Below are 13963 nucleotides of genomic sequence, written 5' to 3' on the forward strand. Positions count from 1 at the left end.
GTACAAAAATATTTATAATTCTTTTTGAGGTAGTAAAGGATGGGAATTTGAAGGAATGCTCATAAATTGGGGAATGAATGGAAAAGTTATGGTTCATTAATATAATGGAATATTTTTATGCTGAATTCTTATCAACATAATGACCAACAAGGGTTCCAGGTAAGGAGGATGAAATGTGCTAGCCATTTCCTGATAGAAAGTTGAAGGATTTAGAATATGTGAGACAAAAGAAAAAAAACAAAAAACTTTTAAAATGACCAAAACAGAAATTTTCTTAAATGGCTATACATGTTTATAATGAATATTGTTTTCCTTATGTTCTCAAATGTGTGTAGGAGGGTAAATAAGTCTATCTTGACTAATTAAAACACATTTGAAAAAAAAAAGTTTCTGCACAAACAAAACTAATGCAAACAAGATTAGAAGGGAAGTAACAAATTGGGAAAACATTTTTACAGTTAAAGGTTCTGATAAAGGCCTCATCTCCAAAATATACAGAGAATTGACTTTAATTTATAAGAAATCAAGCCATTCTCCAATTGATAAATGGTCAAAGGATATGAACAGACAATTTTCAGATGATGAAATTAAAACTATTTCCGCTCATATGAAAGAGTGTTCCAAATCACTATTGATCAGAGAAATGCAAATTAAGACAACTCTGAGATATCATTACACACCTGTCAGATTGGCTAAGATGACAGGAACAAATAACGATGAATGTTGGAGGGGCTGTGGGAAAACTGGGACACTGATACATTGTTGGTGGAGTTGTGAAAGAATCCAACCATTCTGGAGAGCAATCTGGAATTATGCCCAAAAAGTTATCAAAATGTGCATACCCTTTGACCCAGCCATACTACTACTGGGCTTATATCCTAAGGAAATACTAAAGAAGGGAAAGGGACCTGTATGTGCCAAAATGTTTGTGGCAGCCCTTTTCATAGTGTCTAGAAGCTGGAAGGTGAATGGATGTCCATCAATTGGAGAATAGTTGGGTAAATTATGGTATATGAATGTTATGGAATATTATTGTTCAGTAAGAAATGACCAACAGGAGAAATACAGAGAGGCTTGGAGGGACTTCCATCAACTGATGCTAAGTGAAACGAGCAGAACTAGGAGATCATTATACACTTCAACAATTATACTGTACGAGGATGTATGCTGATGGAAGTGGTTATCTTCAACATAGAGAAGAGCTAATCCAATTCCAATTGATTAATGATGGACAGAATCAGCTACATCCAGAAAAGGAACACTGAGAAATGAGTGTAAACTGTTTTTACCTTCTGAATCCAATTCTTCCTGTGCAACAAGAAATTCGGTTCTACACACATATAATGTATCTAGAATATACTGTAATATATTTAACATATATAAGACTACCTGCCATCTGGGGGAGGGGGTTGGGGAAGGAAGGGAAAAAATCTGAATAGAAGTAAGTGCAAGGGATAATGTTGTAAAAAAAATTACCCATGCATATGTACTGTCAAAAAAAAAAGTTATAATTATAAAATAAAATTAAAATTAAAAAAAATTTTAATGAAACATTATGGAGATACTAGATTAGAAGTAGAATAGCAGATTGGTAAAATCAGAAATTAGAAATAAATGTACATAATAATCTATTCATTGAATCTAAGTACATAAACTACTGAAAAAGACTTAGAGGAAAGAATTAAAAGTGAAGAAAGCAAAACTCAAAGTATAGTGACAAATTTTGTAAGAACAGAGTAAATAAAGGAGATAACACAAATCTGACCTAATAAGTATTCAGTGTTGTTATTATTCTATCATATGTAAAATATTCCTCATTCTTGATGAAACATTTGGATGAATATATGTTCTAAGTTAGTTTGTTTTGATGTTATATCAAGTGTGTGTTGTGTTGAAATAAAATATCTCAGGTAACAAATAGTGGGGGGGGGAGATAATGCCTCTCTTCAATTATATCATAATTTTTAAATATTAGAAGTTGTATTTGTATTTTATTTTTCCACTGGACATTTCAGTATATTAACTCTTTTCAAATAACATAGGACATTGGAGGTTTGGTATCTTGGAATCTTTGAAATAGGCAAAAACTGAGGGGTTTTTTGTTTGTTTTTTTTTTACTGCCAGTTTTTGCAGAGCCATTTATGAAGAACAGAAATTATACATTAAATTAGAATGATAATGGTTCTAGGCAGAGTTGTATGTAGCTAAATAGTAAAAGTTAAGAAACCTTTTGCTCACAAATAGGGAAGATGAAACTATTCTCTCTCTCTTTTCTCATACACACACATATACTATATATATAAATATATACATATGTATGCATGTGAATATATATATGTATATCCTTTCAGAGATAAGATTTGAAGTAAACAATGATTTCTAAGAACAGATTCATCTTCATCTGTAAATTTACATAATTTATGTTTTAAAACATTGTTAATATATATATACATTTATATTGCATATATAATATCAGTGATTAGGAATTAATTATTCCTTTGGAAATGAGTTATATATGAAATATATTTTCGATAATCAAGATAATTTGCTGCCATGCCTGTGATGTCAAACTTTGTACTAAATTATTTATTATTGCATTGTATTACCCATTTTGCTGTTTGATAGATCATTTTACACCAGTCTTGCTGTTGCAGAGGGGAAAAGTGTCCCTTTTAGCAGGTCTGATGACCTCTAGAATGGATAAGTTGCTTTTGATCCAATTTTGACATGTCCTAGTAGTTAAGATTTTTTCAGAGTATTTTTTTTCATGTAGCCATGAATTTTGAAAAACAAATTTAGTTTTTGTCTTGTGCATACTTCATATTTCTTTCTCTTATTTTATTGAATTTATCACAAATTTGTATGATTTATTCATTCCTTCAAATAATTTGAGAAAGAAAGGAGAAATTTTGGAAATTTTTACTGAAATTTTAGGCTCTGGCCCTTTAGTGGCCAACAAAGAATAGTTAAAAGGGAAAAAAGAATAGATTTCTTAACTAAATTTCTTTTAACAAAGATAACCTTTCTTGAACCATTAAATAATATGTATATTAAATGAAATATTAGTTAATTGTTTTGTCTTATACTAGCATTACCACTTAAATCTACTATTGTCACATTACTAAAAAGATGTACTGGCTGGCTCTATGTTTATATGGTATAGAGGCATGGAGTAGTAAAAAAAAAAAAACTACACTTGACATAAAAAAGCTTGGTTCCATTCAAGATTCTGTTGGATACCAGCTATGTATCTTCTCTCAATTTCCTCATCTATGAAATGGAATCACTTCATAAAAAGCATTTTATAAGCCTAAGAACTATGGAAGTAAATTGTTATTACTATTGTTATTATTTACATGTATCAAAATTATACCCTCCATCTTCACTTCTACCTATTGGCTTTTCTACCCTCTTTTTTGTACAGATTATATCCTATCTTCTACTGGAGGCCTTTCTCAAACCCTCTTGATTCTAGTGATTTCTCTTGGTTGTTTATTTTCTATTTTTCATATACATAGCTTGTGTGTATATATTTGTTGTGTCCTGATATATTTTGAGCTTCTTGAAGGCAGAAAGTGTCTTTTGCCTCTCTTTGTATCCTCAGCAATTAACACAGTAATTAGTACATAGTAGATAACTTACTAAATATGTATTGATTGATCAGCCATTAAAATCACAAATTAAGTTACTTGTGGTTTTTATAAATTTGGGGATCTTCTTTTAAAATTGTACATAAACTTTGCCCTCTTAAAAATGTGCATTATTTAAATAAAACCTAAGTTATACTTTTCCCCCCCTTAAGAATACATTATTTTCTTTTACTACAGATACTTATATTTAAGTCTACTAATTAAATTTTATTGAGAAGAATCCTGGCTGTCACACAATAAGTTTCGAACTGTGGTTTGTAAAGGAGATTAATTGAAAGGAATGGAACTGGCTCACAGCTTATTGTTGAATGAAGAAGCATATAATCAACTTGGAGAAGTTCAGAAGGCAGAATTTGTTTTTGAATGGTTGAAATTTTTAGAGAAACTTTTGCTAGCAACCAACAAGGTATGTAAAAATTTTAAAATAGTAAATTCTTTTGATTTTTCCAAGCTAGTCTTTTTTGAGTATCTTATTGTTAATTCATGTTTTGTAAATTTATAATCAAGCCCATTTGTTAGGATTTTTGTATTTTTGTTGTAGTCATTGTATAAATTATTCTGGTTCTACTCACTTCGTTTTTCATAAGTACAAGTGCTTCCAAGCTTCTTGTGTCTCATAGTTCTGTGTAGCAGAGTAATATTTCATTACATTGCTATAGTACAGTTTCTTTTTTTTTTAATTAATTTTATAATTATACATTTTTTGACAGTATATATGCATGAGTAATTTTTTTTATAACATTATCCCTTGTATTCATTTTTCCAAATTTACCCCTCCCTCCCTCTATTCTCTCCCCTAGATGACAGGCAATCCCATACATTTTACATGTGTTACAGTATAACCTAGATACAATATATGTGTGTAAATACCATTTTCTTGTTGCACGTTAAGTATTGGATTCCAGAGGTATAAGTAACCTGGGTAGATAGACAGTAGTGTATAGCACAATTTCTTTACCTGTTTCCCATTTAAGTTTATTGCTTTAGTTTCTAGTTCTATTTCTTTTTTTCCCCAAAAGTACTTTTATTTAAGTAGGTTTTTGTTGTTGGTTTTTTGTTTTGTTTTGTTTTTACAGAGGCAATTGGGGTTAAGTGACTTACCCAGGGTCACACAGCTAGGCCTTGTTAAGTGTTATGTGTCTGAGGCAAGACTTGAACTCAGGTCCTCCTATTTCAAGGGTGGTGCTCTATCCACTGCACCAACTAGCTTTTTTTTTTTTTTTTTTTTTTTTTTAGTAGCAGGGCCTTCTTGGTTGTCCTTGAAGTTATACAGAAGGTAACTATACAAGTCCTTCCCTTCTTCCAGCATTTTTGATATCACAAGTACAAAGAAAAGAATATTCTCAGACTTTGCAGTATATAGATTATTCTAGTAAGAATATGTGTTACATATTAAACCTTAAAATGACTTTTTAGCAAAAATGGGATCCTTAGCCAATGTAATAACAGGTCACAAAGAGCTGATATATGGTCAGCTGATATATCAGAAAATGCTTATAGGTCTATGTTGGGGCAGGGAAAGAGAAAAATCTAAGAGTATGGGCATATCACCATCAATTGGGCAATGGCTAAATAAATTGTGATATGTGATTGTTGGATTTTATCAAATGCTTTCTCTGCATCTATTGAGATGATCATATAGTTTTTGTTAATTTCGTTATTGATATAGTCAATTATGCTAATAGTTTTCCTAATATTGAACCAACCCTGCATTGGTATATGATTGTCATGGAATATCATTATTATTATTCTGAGAGAAATAATGCTCTCAGAAAAAAAAAATTGAAAAGTCCTCCATAAACTCAAGCAAATAAAATATATTGTGTACAAAATAATAGCAATGTTCTGGGATGACTAGCTGTAAATGACTTTGCTATTCTCAGCAGTACAATGATCCATACTACTCTGAAGGACCTATGAAAAATCCTCTCTCTCTCTCTCTCTCTCTCTCTCTCTCTCTCTCTCTCTCTCTCTCTCTCTCTCTCTCTCTCTCTCTCCCCTCTCTCTCCTCTCTCTCTCTCTCTCTCTCTCTCTCTCTCTCTCTCTCTCTCTCTCTCTCTCTCTCTCTCGACTTGCTCAGGGTCACAAAGCTAGGAAGTGTTAAGTGTGTGAGACCAGATTTGAATTCAGGTGACTTCAGGGCTGGTGCTCTATCCATTGCACCACCTAGCTGCCCCTCAACATATATATACATACATACATATATATATATATATATAATATATATATTATTTTTTATATGTATGTATATATATACACATATATATATATATATTATTTTTTTTTTAAGGGTGGAAGATGTTTTCTTTCACAACATGACTTTTATGGAAATGTTTTGCATATCTGCACATGTGGTTTCTTAATGGGAGCTGGGGGTGGGGATAAGAGAGAGAATTTGGAATTCAAAAAATGAATGTAAAAAAATTATTTTAAATTTAATTGGGGAAAATATTAAATAATTTTTTTTAAAAAAGGATATGGGCATATCAAAGGACTATAAAACTGAATACCCTTTGATCTAACAGTACCATTACTAGGTCTATATACCAAAGAGATCATAAAAAATGGAAAACGGCCTACAGTACAAAATTTTTTATGGCAACTCTCTTTGTGATGGCAAAGAATTGGCAATCGAGACGATTCAACCCATCAATTGGGAAATGGCTAACCAAATTATGTATATGAATATAATGGAATACCATTGTTGTATAAAAAAAGATGAGCAGTCAGATTTCAGAAAAACCTATAAAGACATACACAAATTGCTCCTGAGTGAAGTGAGCAAACCAGGAGAACATTGTACACAGTGACAGCAAGATTGTATGATGACCAATTATGATGGATATAGCTTTTCTCAACAATATAATGATCCAAGACAATTCCAATAGACTTATGATGGAAAACACCATCTACCTCCAGAGAACTATGAAACTGAATGCAGATTACAGAATGCTGTTTTTAACTCTCATGTTTTTTCCCTTTTATCCTTTTTCTTCTTTCATAACATGACCACTGTGGAAATATGTTTAACATGACTGTAACTGTATAATCTATATTTGATGGTTTGCTGTCTTAAAGAGAGGGGGAGAGAGCAAGAATAATTTGGAACTCAAAAATCTCATAAAAATGAATATTGAAAACTATCTTTACATGTAATTAGAAAAAAGAAAATACTATTTTAAAAAGGGCATGAGAATAATAAAATTATATATTTACATTTATAAAAACAGTAAGTTAAAGATTCTAAGTTAATAAAAATGCAAGAAGTTTACATACTGTTTCATTGACTTTTAAATTAAATTCATTTCTAGGCTGACATAAAGGAGAAACAGAAGAAGATTGTTGAGCAGCTCATATCTTTATTAAATAGCTCTCCAGGGCCACCTACCCGAAAGCTTCTTGCTGAGAACCTAGCTGTTCTTTATAGTATTGGAGATACATTTTCTGTTTATCAAACAATTGACAAATGTAATGAACTCATTCGTAGCAAAGATGATTCTCCAAGTTATCTTCCCACAAAACTGTAAGTTTAATATTAAACAACATAAAACAGTAATAGTGTGTATCATGCTTTGTGAAATGGCTAAATTTGTTTATTTGAAGACTGAATTAAAAACTAATGCAAATTTATATCCCTTTTTAAAAAAATAGTTGTTTAAATATTTCATTGATTTTGAAAGTTTAGGAAATGATCTATTTTCTTATGTTGTGTCTAAACATTTAAATGACATTTGTGAAATCAGGATTTGGTGAATTTATAGCGTTTAAAATTCTCAGTTGATTTATTAGAGAAGGAGCAGTTTGGGTAAATTGGTCACTTTTGGAAGGATAATAACACTTTTACATTTAGTAAAGTATTTTCTTCATTTCAACAAATTGTTATAAAAATGCCACTTTAAAGGTTTCAAAAAAGAACAATTGATTGACTACTACATTGATTCTTAACTCTTCTTCCCCTAACCAGAACAATTAAGAGCAGTTATTTAAGTGGAATTATTTTAAATTGTTTGCAATTGTAGTTATCAGAGAATAATGGAGTTTATTACAGAATCTTTTCCCAAATAACTCTTAGAGTTTATGAATAATTATCATGATGTTTCATCAACATATTACTTTTTCTTCAATTTATATTAAAGGCCAATTGGATTGATTAACTAAGAAATGAAGTGTACTAAAAAGTTATTTTACATAATTAATCATAAATTTGTATAATTTTTAGAGCTAAAAGATAATTTTGAGATAATCCATCCCAATCTCTTCCTTTTATAAATGAATAAACTGAGCCTTAGATTATGACTTGTCTTGGATAGTTTAGGTAGTATCAGAAGTCTCCTGACTTCTAGTCTATTGCCTTTCCTACTATATATTAATGCCAAAGGAAAGGGACCTGGGAATTTTCTTCCTATGTTTGTAATCATTTCTTGACTGATTTTTATTTTCTTTCAGTGCTGCTGTGGTATGTCTGGGTTCTTTGTACAAGAAGTTGGGGAGACTATTGGGTAACACCTTTATAGATACAGTGGGAAATATACTTAAAGCTGTGAAGAGTGCAGAGGTAAGAAGCCAAAGTTCAAATAAAGAATAGCAAAACAATGTTCTTAAGGCTTGATGAATGTTTAAAAGTTATAAAACTCTGATATAACTGATCTATGTAAATTTTGCTACATATATATTTGAATATGTTATATACAAACATAATACTATGTAGTAGACACATGAATGTATATTTTACAACTTCTTAAAGGCTATGCTAGTAAAGCACAAACTCAAATGGATTCTACCAAGTTGAAAAGATTTCAAGTAGGAATCTGATGAAATATTGCTACTGTCCATGTTCTAAGTTCAGAACTTCATTATTTTGGTTGAAACTCTTTAAGCTCCCCATATAAATTACAGAGAAGTTGTGTATTTAATGTGATTTCTACAATAGAAAGATCTTTCATCTGTTTCATTAATTTAAAAAATTATGAGGTTTGGTTTGGTTTGGTTTGGTTTGGTTTTTCAGAGGTACTCAGTTCCAAAGGTTGCAAAGCTAATAAATATCTAAACTCAGATTCTCTTGACTCCAGGGCTGATTCTCTATATACTGTACTACCTTGTTGACCCTTGTTACTTATTTTTAAAATCCTGTTGAAAACATCTCTTAGTTCTTATTTTTTTGTTGTTAAATCATTTGTAGCTCTGTCTGATTTTTCATAACCCCCATTTTTTAGCTGAGAAAACAGACATATAGGAATAAGTGACTTATCCTGGGTCCCAAAGCTAGTAAGTACCTGAGATTTGAACTAAGGAAAATGAGTCATCCTAATTCCAGGCCTGGCACTCTTTCCACTTTTCCACCTAGTTGTCTTTTCTTTTCCAAATAATAAAATATGTTTATTATTTTAAATGAAGTTTGTCTCCTCATAACCAAGTTTTACATATTACAAACTAATGTGTCTGTTTTTTATCATTGAAAAATTATTCATTCTTCCCCTTCTGTGGTAGTCTCAAGGTCGATATGAGATTATGCTGAGTTTGCAAAATATACTGAATGGACTTGGAGCTGCTGCTGCCCCTTGTCACAGAGATATTTATAAAGCTGCAAGATCATGTTTGACAGACAGGTCCATGGCAGTTCGCTGTGCTGCTGCAAAGGTAAACAGTCTGAAAACCCAAAAAATACATATTTTTAATTATTATAACTACAAAGTAATGCACTTTCCCTTTCCTCCATCTCTTTTGCTGCTTGAACCTATTAAAGAGTTGTTCTGTGATACTAATGAGCAAAGTATAAATCAAGCCTATTATTTTTAAACACATTTTAAGACTTGGGACTTTCTAGGAATATATTTAGAATATTTAGGAAGCAAAATAAAACTGTTACTTAAAATTTTCATTCTCAACAGAATTGTTTCCAAAGGGAGATTTTGACAGCTTGCTAAAAGCAACAAGTTTGACAACTTGTTTTTCTCTTGTGACATCACTTTGTTTTAAAGTCTTTTCGACATCTGTTAAATACTAAAATGTTGTAGTACATTGTTTATATGTTTTTGACATAAAATATTTTGTTAAAGTTTTTACATAATTCATTTTACAAATTTTTTATATGTTGCTTATTCATTTGTTTGTTCTTCTCCTACAGTGTCTCCTTGAACTTCAGAATGAAGCTAGCTTTATGTGGAGTACAGACATGGACAGTGTGGCAACTTTGTGTTTTAAGTCATTTGAAGGTTCCAACTATGATGTGCGAATAGCAGTATCAAAGCTTTTAGGCACAGTGTTGGCTAGAGCTGTAATGTCCAAAGCTGAAAAAGGTAAAATGCTTGTAATCCTTTTGTAATAATTTTTTTCAGTCAATTTAATTCTGTGACTCCTTGCTTTTTGATTCTGAGACAATTGTTTGATCCATTTGAAAATTCTTAGGTTAAACATAATGAAAGGAATGATTTTAGCACTACTAAAGGGTATCCTTTCGTCTTAAGCTTTTTTAGTGTGCTGAAATATTTTTGAATTGTTCCATGTGTACTAGATATATAATCTCATTTAACTCTTGGTACTGTCATTTAAAAATAATAAATGACCACAGTATACATTTTGCTCAGTTATCTGTGCAAATGGAAGTGAGCAGTGGTAATTAACTACAAATAGTAGATAACTTCAAAAACAATAATGTTTGCTTTTAAAATTCTTTCTTATTGTAATATAACACATTTACTTTCTTAGTGAAGTTCAATTCAACTAATTAATTTGAACTAATTATACTAGTTGCTTAGTATCTAAATTTATTTCAAAATATACTTTTTTCTGCTAAGTCTTCATTGGTATTCTTTGTCTATTCATTCTTAAAAGTTTTTTTTTTTCTTTATGTGGTCATTATTACTATGTTCACTGTTCTTACAGTTCTGCTTTTTTAATTTTGCATTATTTTTTCATATTCCTTAAGAGTTTTTAATGTTAATGGCATTATTCATTTCTGTGATGTACTACAATTTATTTAACCATTGCTCCTATTCTTAAGATTGTTTCCAGGTTTTTCTAAGTATATTGTGTTTATAGTACTTAATTATATAGTTATGGAGATCCTTAAAGAGAGAGCTCTTTTTTGTATTTGATGACACTTTCAGGATATAATCACAACAGTGGAATTACTGAGTCAGTGAATATTATTATTTTTGTAACTTTTCCTTTGTGTCATGAGATTGTTTTTAGGATTTCAAAATTTTGTTGGAAAACAATAAATGAGTATACCTGTTTTCTCCACAATGGAATTAACAGGAAACTTTTCTGCTACTTATTTTATCTAATTTGTGTGAAATGGTCTCTTTGAGAGCTTTTTAAAATTTGTCTTTCTTTTGATTATTAGTAAGATTGAGAGTTTTTTCAAATAATTATTAAAAATTCATATTTTTATCTTTTGACAAATTATCTGTCTGTATTCTTGAATCATTAAATTGTTGTAGATTGAACATTACCTTTGTGAATTTTTAAGAGCTTCTTATATTCTTATATATTTGTTTGGTCTTTATCAGATCTATGTAGTTAATACTAAGATACAAAGTGAGGTTTTGTTGCATATCAAATATAATAAGAGGGTTAATAGGAAAAAAATCTTTTAAATTTCTTCCAGTTCAGCAATAATTTTTTTAACTCTGATCTGAACGATGTGTTCCTCAGATTTGCCACGTGGTTAAATTTATTTGTAAAATTAGCTTAAGCATATGATTTTTGTAAAAAAATTTTAAATTAGAGTTTTGTAATTATATAGGTAATAGGTTATAAAATCTAAAATTATAAAAGTGATTTAGAGTTTTATATCATAATTTTTGTTAAAACACCACAAAAAATTGGAACTATCAAAAAATTACAGATAATAATTTAAAAATAAATAACCTTTGATGTTGTTTTTCATTATCTGATTTTGTTGTCTGATCCCATAAATTTCTTTTTTTTTTTTTTATTAATTTTTATAATTATAACATTTTTTTGACAATACATATGCATAGGTAATTTTTTTTTTTTTTTTACAACATTATCCCTTGTACTCCCTTCTGTTCAAAAATTTTCCCCTCCTTCCCTCCACCCCCTCCCCTAGATGGCAGGCATTCCCATACATATTAAATATCTTATAGTATATCCTGGGTACAATATATATGTGCAGAACCGAATTTTGTTGTTGTTGTTGTTGTTGCAAAGAAAGAATTCTATTTGGAAGGTAAAAATAATCTGGGAAGAAAAACAAAAAAAAAATGCTCACAGTTTATACTCATTTCCCAGTGTTCCTTTTCTGGATGTAGCTGATTCTGTCCATCATTGATCAATTGGAATTGGATTAGCTCTTCTCTATGTTAAAGATATCCACTTCCATCAGAATACATCCTCATACAGTATCATTGTTGAAGTGTATAATGATCTCCTAGTTCTGCTCGTTTCACTCAGCATCAGTTGATGTAAGTCTCTCCAAGCCTCTCTATATTCAAGCTGTTGGTCATTTCTTACAGAACAATAATATTCCATAACATTCATATACCATAATTTACCCAACCATTCTCCAATTGATGGACATCCATTCATTTTCCAGTGTCTAGCCACTACACAAAGGGCTGCCACAAACATTTTGGCACATACAGGTCCCTTTCCCTTCTTTAGTATTTCCTTGGGATATAAGCCCAGTAGTAGTATGGCTGGGTCAAAGGGTATGCACATTTTGATAACTTTTTGGGCATAATTCCAGATTGCTCTCCAGAATGGTTGGATTCTTTCACAACTCCACCAACAATGCATCAGTGTCCCAGTTTTCCCACAGCCCCTCCAACATTCATCGTTATTTGTTCCTGTCATCTTAGCCAATCTGACAGGTGTGTAATGATACCTCAGAGTTGTCTTAATTTGCATTTCTCTGATCAATAGTGATTTGGAACATTCTTTCATATGAGTGGAAATAGTTTTAATTTCATCATCTGAAAATTGTCTGTTCATATCCTTTGACCATTTATCAATTGCTGATCCCATAAATTTCCAATGTGTGTCAGTGACTTTTTCAGTCCAAAAGTAGCCACCTAAAAAATCTTCATCACAGAAATTGTATTCTGTGGAACTCTGTTCTTCTTTAAAATGTGAATAAAGTTTGAAAAAAGAAGATTTCAATGCTAACAATAGTATTTTGTCTTTCTATAATACTAAATATGAAGTTAAATTTATATATTATGCATGTCATCTAGGGGAGGGAGTAGAGGGATGAGGGGAAAATTTGGAAAAATGAATACAAGGAATAATGTAAAAAAAAATTACTCATGCATATGTACTGTCAAAAAATTATAAAATTAATTTAAACAATGAAAAAGAAAATACTAAAATTTAATTTAAAAAAATAAAATAAATTTATATATTAAAAACTTTCAAAATTTATGATAACATACAGCAATTTCTGAGTTTAGAAATACTTCTCATTTCATTTTCTTCAAAATTTGCTTATCCACTCCCTCCTTCCTTCCTTGTTTCCCTTCCAAGCATTGAATGGGTCCTATAAATATATCAAGAACCCATATGGCTTTGAGAAATTCCAGCCTTCCTAATAAGGCTTTATTGTCATATATTTTGGACAAGGAAACTCTTAACTAAGGAAAATGTTTTTGTTTTTGTTTTTTTTTTTTTTAATTAAATGATGAGAAGAAAATTATTTGAGTTTTTCCTCTTCTGGCATTCATAAATAAAAGTTTTTTTTTTTTTTTATTTAAAAGTATTTGTATTTATACACAAGTGACATTTTTCTTCATTGCTCATTGCTCCCTACCTAATTTTTGACTTTTTTTTTTATTTTTAATAGTTTTTATTTACCAGATATTTGCATGGGTAATTTTACAACATTGACAATTGCCAAACATTTTGTTCCAATTTTCCCCCTCTTTCTCCCCCCCCCCCCCCACCATGGCAGGTCAACCAATACATGTTAAATATGTTAGAGTATAAATTAAATACAATATACGTATACATGACCAAACAGTTGTTTTGCTGAACAAAAAGAATCGGACTTTGAAATAGTGTACATTTAGCCTGTGAAGGAAATCCAAAATGCAGGCTGACAAAATTAGAGGGATTGGAAATCTATGTAGTGGTTCAGTCATCTCCCAGAGTTCTTTCGCTGGATGTAGCTGGTTCAGTTCATTACTGTTCTGTTGGAACTGATTTGGTTAATCTCATTGTTGGAGAGGGCCACGCCCATCAGAATTGATCATCATACAGTATTGTTGTTGAAGTATATAATGATCTAATTTTTGACTTTTAAATAAACTACTCTTAATGCATTGAAGCTGTACTTTTTCAGTCCCATTTTA

At 30.6% G+C, this 13963-nt stretch overlaps 1 protein-coding gene across 6 annotated transcripts in view; it reads left to right on the forward strand.

Moving 5' to 3' along the window:
• Positions 1-13963, forward strand: part of HEATR5A (HEAT repeat containing 5A) — a 172557-nt gene that overhangs the window by 29859 nt on the left and 128735 nt on the right. For all 6 annotated transcript variants that reach the window (XR_012486423.1, XR_012486424.1, XM_074289563.1 and 3 more), the window contains exons 2-6: positions 3828-4056; positions 6962-7173; positions 8097-8205; positions 9138-9287; positions 9775-9946. Coding sequence is in view for 4 of the 6 variants with exons in the window: in XM_074289563.1 (XP_074145664.1) it covers positions 3931-4056; positions 6962-7173; positions 8097-8205; positions 9138-9287; positions 9775-9946 (769 nt within the window). In the remaining 2 variants the exon portion in view is untranslated. The remainder of the gene's footprint in view (positions 1-3827; positions 4057-6961; positions 7174-8096; positions 8206-9137; positions 9288-9774; positions 9947-13963) is intronic.

This window comes from Sminthopsis crassicaudata, chromosome 2 (assembly GCF_048593235.1).
Source record: "Sminthopsis crassicaudata isolate SCR6 chromosome 2, ASM4859323v1, whole genome shotgun sequence".
Taxonomy (NCBI): domain Eukaryota; kingdom Metazoa; phylum Chordata; class Mammalia; order Dasyuromorphia; family Dasyuridae; genus Sminthopsis; species Sminthopsis crassicaudata.